The following is an 11,144-nucleotide window of genomic DNA, read 5'->3' on the forward strand; positions in this document are numbered from 1 at the left end:
ACTTCGGCGTCTGGAATGATCTACGTGCTTAAAAATACCACTCGCCACCATTTTCTCCAGGTAATTTTCCATCCCTGCCCCCACAGTCAAGGGGGAAAAAAGTAATTCTGAAATCCTACCTCGCTATTTAAAAAAAAAAAAAAAGAAAGAAGAAAGAAAGGAAGAAAGAAAGAAATGAAGCAGTAAAATAGCGAATATCCAGCCACAAGGAGAGACTCGAAGAAGAAAGGGACCCACGCGGGCCTCGGGCGCCGCCGGGACCCAGCCCCCCAAACTTTGCCAAGTTGCGGGCGCCGAGCGCGGCCGGAGGCGCGGGGCGCGGCCGCGGGCGGAGCCGCCCCCTGACGCCGGGCCGCGGCGCGCCGGGCCGCCCCCTCCCGGCCCGGGCCGGCCCCGCTGGCTCCGCTCAAAGTTTGCGGCCGCCCCTGCGCCCGCCCGCCCGATGTATGGGTGATATACTGCAGCGGGTGTCAGGGTGAGGGACGGCCATATTTGCCGGTGCGGCCCGAGCCGTCAACAACAAAAAGTGCGCGGGAGCTCGGCGGGCGCACGGACGGGCGCTCGGACGCCGGGCCCGCCTCGCCGCCGCCCGGCCTCGCCGCCGCCGCCGCCGCCGCCGCCGCCCTCGCGGGCCTGGCCCCGCGGCGCCCCGGCGCGCCCCGCCGCTCGGGGGGATGTCTTACAAACCGAACTTGGCCGCGCACATGCCCGCCGCCTCCCTCAACGCCGGTGAGTGAGTGCGCCCCGCGGGCCGCGCGCGCCGCGCCCCAAGTGCCGCCAAGTTGGGGGCCGGCGCGCCCGGCCCCGGCCCCGGCTCCCGGGGGCCCGCGGTGGCCGGGGGCGCCGGGCACCGGGTCCCGGCCCGGGGCAGCGCGGCCGCCGCCGCCATGATTCCGGCGCCCGAGCCGCCAAAGTTCGCGGGGGCGCCCCGCGCCGCGGCGGGAATCGGCCGGGTCGGGGCCGGGGGCGCGGGCGGCCGCCGCGGTCCCCCCCACGCCGGCGGCCGAGGGATCGCGGGGAGCGCGGCGGGCGAGGGCGGGGGAGGCTTTTCTCTGCTCTTTTTTCCTCCGGCTTTTGGGCGGCTCGGCGAGGGCCCCTGCCGGCGGGAGTCGGGAGCGGCCGGGCCACGCCGGGAGCGGGGCGCGGGGCGCGGGGCGCGGGGCGCGGGGCCCGGGGCCCGGGGCCCGGGCCGCCCTTGCGGAGCGGGGGCGCGGGCCCGGGCTGGGGGCCCGGGGGCCCGGGCTGCAGGGGTGCACGGGGCAAGGCCCAGCCACGCGTGGGCCGGGCGGGGGCGACCCGCGTGCCAGGTGCAGGCGCCCCTTAGGGCGCGGGGCCGCTGGGGTCACCGGCGGTGCAGGGGACTCGATCGTCAGGGGGCGGAGGGGGGCTCGGCCGGGCGCGCCGGAGCAGGGGTACCCGGAACGCGGCACGCCGGAGGTCCTCTCAGGCGTGCGCGGAGTGACAGAAGTTGGGAGACTGGGGGTTCCCGAGTGCCTGCGGGCGGTGGGTGGGAGCGGCGTTTCAGCGCAGACCCCGCATCTCGGAGCCCCCAAGTCTGGGCTTGGAAGGCCCCTTCTGCGGAAGCCAGGGAATGGGCTGGGGGCGTCCTCTGTCTTCCTCGGGGGCTGGACCTGGGTGATCCCAGAAAACTCCTCCAGAAGTTGTCAGGAGCTTTAGGCTGTGCCCAGGGGCTTGCCCCAGGGATCAAGGGAGACCCGGGGTGGGAGGGAAGAAAATTGTGAGTTAGGGTGTGACCGGCTTTTTCCCGGTGCCTGGGTCTTTCTCCTTTAGACGCTTGGTTGGAAATAGACTTCCAAAAAAGCAGGCGCGCTGGAGGGGGGAGGGGGCAGAGGCCTTGTGGGGGAGGGGATTGGCCTTGCTGGTCAGAAATGCCACGTTGGCAGTTGGCTGCAAGTTTTGGGCCTTGTCTCCAAACGATGACTCCATCACTCCAAAAATCTGAAGAGGAACCCAGAAAAGCCATATATATATGTGTATGTATTTTAACTTACGGGACACTGATTGGGGGGTTGGAAAGGGTTAAGATTTCAGGGTTCGGTTGGGGGCATAGTTGAATTGATTACGTTTGGTTACTGAGTCCCAAGAGCAAACAGCCACTATTTTCTCAAACGTTCTCACCACCGTTGGGGTCTGCAGACCTTACAAAGACAGGCTTTGTGGCCCAGGTAGGATTTTTCCTGGACTCCCGCGTCTGTCTCTGGGGTGGGCTGCCTGGAAGGTCTTGCTGCCAGCCTGGACACGCTGGAAAACTCAGGCCTGCCCTAGTATAGTTGAGGCAGGTGCCTTAAACGGGGACTTTTGGGGGTTGGGGTCAAGTGACAGGGGCACCCACTCAGGACCCCTGAAGCCCTGTTCTGGGCTGGCCGGCACCTGTGCACAGGTTTTCTTCTATGGTGAATTCCAGGAGGACTGCTGAGGTCCCCAGATAATCTGGTGTTTTCGTGGCGGGCTGCGCCCTTCCCCATGGACCCTTTAGAAAGCCCCAATCTCCCCCTGCCATTTGCATCCAAGATGGACTCTCCGCCGCCGCTCCTCCGGCTTCCTTGTCATCATCCCTCACGCCCTCCAGCCCTGCCTCCTCGCGGGTTGCCAAGCCGCGGCCTGGCCGGTGGTGGCAGTGGCGGAGTTAGACAAAGCCCCCGCCTCCCCGCCGGAGAGCACATCCCCCCCCTCCCCAGGCGCCCCAAGTGGCGGGAAGGCCGCCAGCTCCCCAGGCCCAGGCTGCTCTTTGTCTGGCGTGGGGGCGGGGAGCTGCGCCTGGCCCCAGGAGCTGCTGGCCTCTGCCAGTCCCTCCCTCGGCTCCGGGCCCTCCCTGGTCCCCGCACACTGCGCGCATTGTCTGTGATGCTCAGAGACAGCCGTGCTCACGCCCAGTCTGGTTTTCTCCCTGGCCTCCTGCAGCCCGGTGCACCGGCCCTCCCTGCCTCTGCAGGAGTCGAACTCAGGGCCCTTCTGCCAACTCTCTCCAGGACCACAGAAGCCCCCCCCCCCCCCCCGCCGCCCCTGCCTTCAACACCGAGTAAGGGACTGGCATTGGCACAGAATCGCGGTCATGTACCGCGTCACCTGACGATGGGAGAGGCAAGCCCAGAGCAGTTGTCCGACCTTCCCACCCCCCAGCCCCAACTGGGTGATTTCTCCTCCTTCTCCCTTAGCCCCCCGAGACTTAACCCTAGCCCCGTGGAAGAGTGGGATCTAGAGCCTTTAGACCTTCTATTGGGAACCATTGCCTCAAACAGAGTGAGAAACTGAGGCCCAGAGAGCGAAGGCCCTAGTCCAAGGTCACACAGCCAGGAGTGGCATAGCCAGACCGGTTCCTGGTCCGGGCCCTTGTCAGTAGGAGAGAGGATGGGCCAGGGAGGGAGACAGGAGCAACAAGAGGTGAGGGCAAAGGGTGGTGCAGAGGGTGCACACCTGAGTCCCCTCACCTCCTGCCAGGGAATGGAATCTTCTAGACACTTGAGGTGCTGTGTGGTGATACATAACCCCGTGCGCCCTGGCATTTATCATTCTGGCCTTCCAGAGAGGGGCGATGTCTTGTAGTGGTCAGGACTGGAACCCGGGTCCGGGGCTGCAAAGACCACACTCACTGCCCACGTCAGAGGGTTCAGGAAGTTGGGGTTTGGCTGACGTGGTGAGGGTGCTTGGGGGGCACCCACCCGGCCCCATTTCCTGTGCTCTGGCCCTTGCACATCGCGGTTGCCTTGGATGGAGCTCACGGACGTGCTGGTGGTGCACCCCCGTCCTGAGCGCTGCATGCCTGTAGAACAGGTGTATTATCATCCCCACTCCAGAGGCATGGCGACTGAGGCTAGGAGTGGCCCAGTGATGTGCCCACTTAGCAGCTTAGAGGTGGCAGAATCCGTGTTTCCCGACTGGGCATCCCACATTTGAGCCTAAACCTGGGTCCCGGGGTGTGAGGAGGTGGTGAAATCCAGGGCAGGCCTGAGAGCGAGAAAGACATCTTGGGTCCAGAGCCGTCCCTGGCTACTGGAGGGAGGGACGGGTGTCAGGGGGCTAGCCTCCTCTGTGCCGTGTGGCTCAAGGGAACACCTCCCCGCTCTGGACCATTTGTCTCTCTACCCTGAGGGGCTCCAGGGCCCCCTTCGGGCCCCTTCCACTCCATCAGCCTGCGCCCCTGAGCTTCCTTCCTCCCCTTCCCTCCCCTGCTCACACCAGATGAGCAGCTGGTCGGTTTGGCCAGCCTGGCACCAGCTGTCCATCCCCGGGGCCAAGTCTGCGTAGTCCGCCGTGTGCGCGAGAGACCGTTCGGCTCTGGGGGCGGCAGGCAGAGGGGGAGCTGCTCCTCGACTGGGCGTGGAGGCAGGCGGGCGGCTGCCGAGGAGGGCTAGGTAAATTCTCCATGGTTACCGCTGTTTGTAATTCTGCAGGACATCCTCTACCCGCTAATGGCCACTTGGACGCCATTATGGGTCTGCATGCTGCCAGTTACTGAGCCGGAGCCGGAAAATTCCCTGCTGATGACTCCCCACCCCCCATCCAGGAGACTCCATTCTTAGCTGGGTCCTGTCCCCACGTGGTCCCTCCCAGATGAGGGACGGTGTCTCCGAGTGTTGCAGTCCATAAGTGGGGCCCTCTCCCTCCCCTCTTTGGATGTGAGCCATCCGGGGCGTAGAATCAGACTGTCAAGAGTCCTGTCCCCACTTTGGGGAGGGAGCCACGGGGGCTCAGCGAGAGCGAGAGGCTTCTGAGGACACACAGAGAGGCTGTGATAAACTCCGGAGTCCTGACTCGGTGTCCGTCGAACCCGGCCCCAGCCAGGGTTGCGTCTCAGATCCTCTAAACCCTCCCTCTGTCTTCCTTACCGTGCGTCCAGCGGAGATTTGGGCACTCGGGAAGCTTTAGCCCGATGTGGACCAGCCTCAGGAGCAGGTGCGCTCTTGCGGCAGTGATGTGGCTCTAGGTCATCGACCTCTGGGGAGCAGGACCCAGGGAAAAGGGACTAGCGAGGATTAGGCTGAGAATGGCAGCGGGTTTCATCTTGGCCACCGAGCCTGACTGCACGGACGGGAGGTTGTTCTGCGGTCGATGAGCGACGTCTGCCCTGGTGGCGAGTACGAGGAGCAGTGAGCTGTTAGCTGCCTTCCGCCATTCATCTGGGCTGTGTTGGCCATCGCCAAACCAGAGGACGGGAGCGGGGTCTCTGGCCCATCCTTCGAAGACAAAGGACCGCTGTTGGTGGCCTGGGTCCTGGGGAGGGGGACTGTTGCAAGACCCAGAGTCTTTGCTTTGGGTGCGACTCCACGATTCCCGAACTCTCCTCTCCTCCCCCCACAGCTGGGAGCGTGCACCCGCCCTCCACCAGTATGGCGACGTCCTCGCAGTACCGCCAGCTGCTGAGCGACTACGGGCCACCGTCTTTAGGCTACACTCAGGTATGGCAGTGGGGGGACGCCTGGCAGGAGGGCTTCTGGCCTGGCCACTGAGGGGACATGCTTCCCACCGTCCAGGGCAGGGGAGCTGGTGGGACAGATGAAGGAGTAAAAATGATGTAAGGGAGCAGTCGTCTGAGCTTCCTGGCTGGGTGTGTCAGCGGAGGAGCGGCGGGGTGGGGCGGTTCACGGGGTGGGGCGGTTCACGGCGGGGTGGGGCGGTTCACGGGGCACCGAGAGATGGGGGATGGGGGAGCCCAAGGAAAGGCTGGAAGCCCTGAGCGCCGCTGTTCCATTGGTGCCACCACCCATGTGTATCCCTGGGCGGGGGGGTCTCTGATCCTGGTTCTTGGGGAAGTAAGTAAGCCTGACCTGGGCTCTGGATCCGAGCCTGGACAGAGGGGAGGAGACCCTGTGGCCCCTCACTCCCCACAAGGTCACGGCCCCAGCAAAGATAGAGGACAGGGCCGATATCCTCCTGGAGCCCAATGCACTTCAGCGGGGGCTGGTGGCCCCTGAGCCAGGCCATTTGGGTTTCCACCTGATTCTGCCACTTCCAACACTGACCCCTGCTTGGTGACCTCGCGGAGATGCGGTTCCTCGCCATTGAGTGGGGTCGATGCTGGCACTGGCCTCACTGCCTGTTGTTGCTCGTGGAGGGACCTGGCCAGGCCGTGGCCGCGGTAGGGTTCTCTGCCGGAACGTGTCTGCGTTCTGAGGTCGCCGTGGAGGCCGCCCCTGGGACGGGCTGGTGGCCGGTCATGCCCCACCAGGCCGTGCTGTCCCAGGAGCAGAAGCGGGTGTGGCGCCACCGCGGGAAGAAGTGGTGGCAGCCTGTGGAGGGCGCTGAGGAGCTGGGCAAGGACAGGAGGAAGGCCCTGGAGGCCAGGAGGCAGAGGCAGCAGAGGAGGAGGGAGGAGCAGGCAAGGGCCTTGTGGCAGGGGGTGGGGGGGGAGGGGAGACTCGTGGGGACCCCCTCCTCACTCCTTGCGGTGCTTGCTGGGGCGGTGGGTGGGATCTGGAGAAAAGGGTTTTGTGGGGTGGGCCCTGACGGGGGTGGGGGGGGTGGCAGAGGATAGGTGAACTGAAACCCGTTCTGGATTCTGTCCAAATGGTCTTTGGTAGTTATGTGTAGCCCTGCTGACCCCGAGGTGTGGCCCCCGTCTCATGCACTTGCTCTGGACTGTCATCCCCTAGGATGTTCTGGCGTGTCCACCTGGGTCCCGGGAAATTCCCGGTAGACCCTTTCTTGCCGAGAAAACCAGTCCTCCTTTTCCTCATTTGAGATGACAAAAGTTTTCTGGAGGCCGCTAGTGGTTTCCTCGCGTGTAGGAGGACAGCAGAGAGGCCCGGCAGTCTGGTCTGTGGTCGTCCCTCAGGCTGGACCCTCTGGGTCGGCCTCTCGCTGCCCTGCTCTCGCTGCGGCTGGCCTGTGGTGGGGTCCTGACCGTGGCCTTGGGGTCAGGTTAGGGTTCGGTCCAGCTAAACTTCTCCTCATTCCAGGGAACTGGGAACAGCCAGGTGCCCCAAAGCAAATATGCTGAGCTGCTGGCCATCATCGAGGAGCTGGGGAAAGAGATCAGACCCACCTATGCGGGGAGTAAGAGCGCCATGGAGAGACTAAAACGAGGTAAGTCGTGGGTCCCCGACTCCCTGGACCTCCCTGCTGGGTGCTAACTGCTGTGAAACATTTTCTGGGAGGAGAGTCCCCTACGCCCCAGGGGCTCCCTGGGCTCCCAGTGTGTTAATCTGATATGTTGACAGCAGGCAGGGGCAGTGGGGGGGCGGGTGTGTGGGATGTAGACCATCCTTTGGATCTGATGGGAAGGCCTGGCGTGCCTCGGGGGAGGGTCCTCGTGCTTTAAACAAGGAATCTTTTTTTTTTTTTTAATTTTTTTTTTTTTGAATGTTTATTTATTTTTGAGAGACAGAGGATGAGTGGGGGAGGAACAGAGAGAGAGGGAGACACAGAATCCGAAGCAGGCTCCAGGCTCTGAGCTGTCAGCACAGAGCCCGAGCGGGGCTCGAACTCCCGAACCGTGAGATCATGACCTGAGCCGAAGTCGGTCGCTCAACCGACTGAGGCACCCAGGTGCCCCAAATTAAAAAAATTTTTTAAAGGTGGCTCAGTTGGTTAAGCGTCTGGTCATGATCTCACGGTTTGGGAGTTCAAGCTCTGCATCGGGCTCTCTGCTCAGAGCCCACTTTGGGTCCTCTGTTCCCCTCTCTCTCTGCCCCTCTGCTCTACTCCCCTCTCTCTCAAAAACAAACAAACATTTAAAAAACAAAAAAAAGAATCACTTAATAGACTGAGTCACCCAGGTCCTCCCACCCCCAGCTTTCAATCTGTTTAAATCCCATTTAAATGTAAAGTATGTTCCAAGTATGCTGTTATTAATACTAGCGAAGGCATCAAACTTTGTTACTGATTCTCTCCCTAAAACAGCTATACAGGTATCCTTAACATAACTGCTCCTGTGTTTCCATGTTGGTTACTTGTTTGTACAGGATAATTGCTTACACGGGTTCAGGAGTGTCTGGATTTAAGTTACATGTCTCTGAGTTTCAAAGCAGGTTGAGAACTGCTAGATGACGTTAGAGACTTCTTGTTAGAAAATCTGTACATAATACTAATCCCAGGCACCCCTAAACAAGGAATCTTTATAGCCCAGATCCTGCAGCTTTGTCTCATGTTGGCTGACACCGGTCCCGGGAGCTGTAGGAGGTCAGACGCACGGGTCTCCCTCCTCTGGGGGAGCTGGTGACCAGGAGTCATGAGGTCCCGGGTCCTGTGCTGCCCTCTGCTGTCAGATCTTTGGAGCAGAGCCCAGTGGGGTGCATGGGTCCGTCCTGGTCTGGGCAGACGAGAGCGACAACACTGTGAAATTCTTCTGTGACTGAAGAGGGAGGGAGGGTGGGAGCATGAGGTCACAGAAAACAAGTGACTCCCGTGAAGATGTGACTGCCCGAGCAGGTGAGATAGGTTGTCCCCTCGCTACGTGAGTCGGGCGGAGGGGAGAAGAGGATTTCTGTTTTAGAAGGTGGCAGTTCAGAGCAGCAGTGGCCTAGGTGCGGATTTAATTTCAGAAGGGATGTGGGGTTTCTGAAGAAGGTTGGAGAGGCAAGTTCGGAGAGAAATGAGAGGAACGTTCTGTGGTTATAAGTGTGGGGCATGAGAAGGGGCTGCCGTGGGGGCGGTGACTCGGCAGCGATGGGCACGGCCGGCTGAGGACGGGCGCCTGCCCACAGCAGTGGGCTTCACCGCCCTTGATGAAGCCTTTGTGGAGGGACCGGCCGACTGGGTGGTGAACGGGCACCGGTGTGCGGAAGGGGAGCTGGCAGTAAGAGGCTGGACCTGGAGAGGACTTGGGGAGTGGTGGGATTGACCTGACCTAAGCTGGGGGTGAGGTGGGCATCGCTCTGCGTCTGGGCTGCTATTTGGAGTCAGGAGAAGCAAAACAGTCCTGGCACCCGGCGTGCTGGTTCCCTGAGTGGAAATCCCTGGGAAGATGCTGGACGCCAGAGTCAAACAGGCGATCTGCAGTCACCCAAAAGACCTGTTGGTTCAAGTCAACATATAGATAAGCCTGGTGACCCCTCCAGGGCATGTCTTGCGTGAGCACCTGTGAGCACCATTGGCTAGCCAAGTTTATGTCATAACGAGGTTGAAGAAGGGTCATAAAAGGTGCAAGGGAGTCAGGAGCACTGGTGATCGGTCAGCAAACTGTAGCCAATAGGCCAAGAATGGTTTTTAGTTTCTAATGGTGAAAAATGATTTTGTGACACGTGAAAAGTATCTGAAATTCACACTTCGGCGTCCATAAATAAAGGTTTATTGGAATATGGCCACACCCATTGCTTGTAAAATGGCTGCTTTCTCTGTCGATACAGTGGCAGAGTTGAGTAGTTGTGACAGAGACCGTGTGGCCTGCAAAGTCGGGAGATATTTACCGTCTGGCCCTTTCCAAGAGAAGGTCTTCTGAAGCTCAGAGATAAGATTTGTGACACGTGGGACGCCTACGTGACTTGGGGGACGTCATTCACAGCGCCCTCCGGCAGTCGTCTCTCAGGAGGAATAGATTCTTGGCGTCTATTAAAATGAGATCAGTATCTCACGGAGTTCAGTAAAGGCTAAACCGAACAAACCCCAACAACCAAACCATAACCACCAGAGCAGAGAGAGAAGAGATACACAGGGGCGTAATAGGGCAGAAGATGCGCACCAGGCGCCCCGGCGGGCGGACGTCACGGTGGACCAAGGTTGAACAAAAATGAGCAGTCTTGCGTTCTAACTGTGCAGGCTGGACATTGGACAAGTCCCTTCTAGAGGTTAGAATGTGAAGAAGCCAGAGAAAAATAAGGATTTGAAGTCACAGACTCTCCAAAGTGGGTCAGGTTTAGTGAAAGCGGGGGACACGTTTACTCCAGTCATCTGACGGTATGACATGAAGAGAGCTTGCTGGTTGCCCCCTTGTGTGCAGGAAGGGATTGTCAGGGAGCCAGGAAGAGGAGTTTGGCCAGGAGAGAAGGCCTTCCAGGAGGGGATGGGATGCTAGCGCCTTTCCAAACCGCGGGAATCCTGGGGTGGCTTGGATGCAGGGCCCCAGTTCCCTTCCAGGGTGAGGGTGTTTCAGCTGGGTTGTGAAGGGCCCTCTCTTCTGGAATGGGTCCTGCCGCATGATTCTCAGCCTCTGCTTCTCTCCCAGGCATCATTCATGCCAGAGGACTGGTTCGAGAGTGCTTGGCTGAAACGGAGCGGAATGCCAGATCCTAGCTGCCTGTTTGCGTGGAAGGTTTTCCGTCTTCTTCCAAGAAGAGAAGTTATAGCTCAACTCCCACGTTCAGATGAAACTCTTGTTTTCAAAATGGTAACAGTTCGGTTTCTCCTTCCCGTGTCCCTGCCATGGTTCATGAGGCTCTAAGATTGAGAAATATTTTGCCGTTGATTAGGATTTACATTTTAAATAGTTAGGAATTACCCAGGTTTTTTTTTTCTTTTTTTTTTAAACATTGATTTAGAAGATGCACGGAAAAGATACCTATCTCACAGCAAAGATACCAGTGTCTCCCTTTTGTCTTCCCTTTTGAATACCGTTATGTTACCCAGATTGTTCTTCGTTCCTTTTCATAAGCTAATACAACAACTCCAGGGTTTTGTTTCTAGTGCATACGTTTGCCACATGGTGTGGATTCTGCTTAATGTAACTTCTTTTGTGCTTAAGCATTTGCCTGCATGACTATTAGTGCTTTGAGGTCAAATTTAAAAATGCACAAGTTATAAATACAGAAGAAAGAGCAACCTACCAACCCTAACAAGAACCCCCGAAAATATTCCTACTAAGACTGTGTGTGGATTTCAGTTCTGCCTTTCGTGTAAGTTGATCCAAACATCTGGAAGGAAATGATTAAAACTGTTTGCATCTTTGTATGTATTTATTACTTGATGTAATAAAGCTTATTTTCATTAACAATTTGTGTGAAGGTGTGGGTTCCTTGAATTCTTAAGTGCTATCTTAAAAAACATCTCAGTGAGAGTGGCAGATACCTGTCACAGTGTTTTTCCACCTGGCCCAGAAACATCTTGTGTGACGATGCTGTTAACACCACGGGCCAAGGAAGGAATGTGTTTGCTTAAGTCAGAAGGTAGGGGTCAAAAGTAGCATCACAGCGCGTCTTCACTGCAGCTGAGTTAAACGCGTGCCGGGGATGAACACAAGACATCAGTGGAAC

The 11,144-nt window shown here is 59.0% G+C and overlaps 1 protein-coding gene across 2 annotated transcripts; it reads left to right on the forward strand.

Moving 5' to 3' along the window:
* The first annotated feature begins 378 nt into the window (after window positions 1-378).
* CDK2AP1 (cyclin dependent kinase 2 associated protein 1) lies at window positions 379-10,885 on the forward strand. Of its 2 annotated transcripts, none has more exons than XM_043557415.1 (4): window positions 379-729; window positions 5,320-5,417; window positions 6,918-7,044; window positions 10,121-10,885. In XM_043557415.1, the coding sequence occupies exons 1-4, from the start codon at window positions 675-677 to the stop codon at window positions 10,186-10,188; spliced, it is 348 nt and encodes a 115-aa protein (XP_043413350.1). In that variant the 5' UTR covers window positions 379-674; the 3' UTR covers window positions 10,189-10,885. The 2 variants fall into 2 exon arrangements, with proteins under 2 accessions (XP_043413350.1, XP_043413351.1); XM_043557416.1 differs by lacking the exon at window positions 379-729 and adding an exon at window positions 4,891-4,914.
* Window positions 10,886-11,144: the final 259 nt, after the last annotated feature.

This window comes from Prionailurus bengalensis, chromosome D3, assembly GCF_016509475.1.
Source record: "Prionailurus bengalensis isolate Pbe53 chromosome D3, Fcat_Pben_1.1_paternal_pri, whole genome shotgun sequence".
Taxonomy (NCBI): domain Eukaryota; kingdom Metazoa; phylum Chordata; class Mammalia; order Carnivora; family Felidae; genus Prionailurus; species Prionailurus bengalensis.

Excerpts from the sequence above, each read along its gene's own strand:
- CDK2AP1 (XM_043557415.1), top strand. The coding sequence starts at position 675 with ATGTCTTACAAACCGAACTTGGCCGCGCACATGCCCGCCGCCTCCCTC. Across the intron at positions 5,418-6,917 it reads CGTCTTTAGGCTACACTCAG|GGAACTGGGAACAGCCAGGT; the intron begins GTATGGCAGTGG and ends TCCTCATTCCAG. Across the intron at positions 7,045-10,120 it reads CATGGAGAGACTAAAACGAG|GCATCATTCATGCCAGAGGA; the intron begins GTAAGTCGTGGG and ends CTTCTCTCCCAG.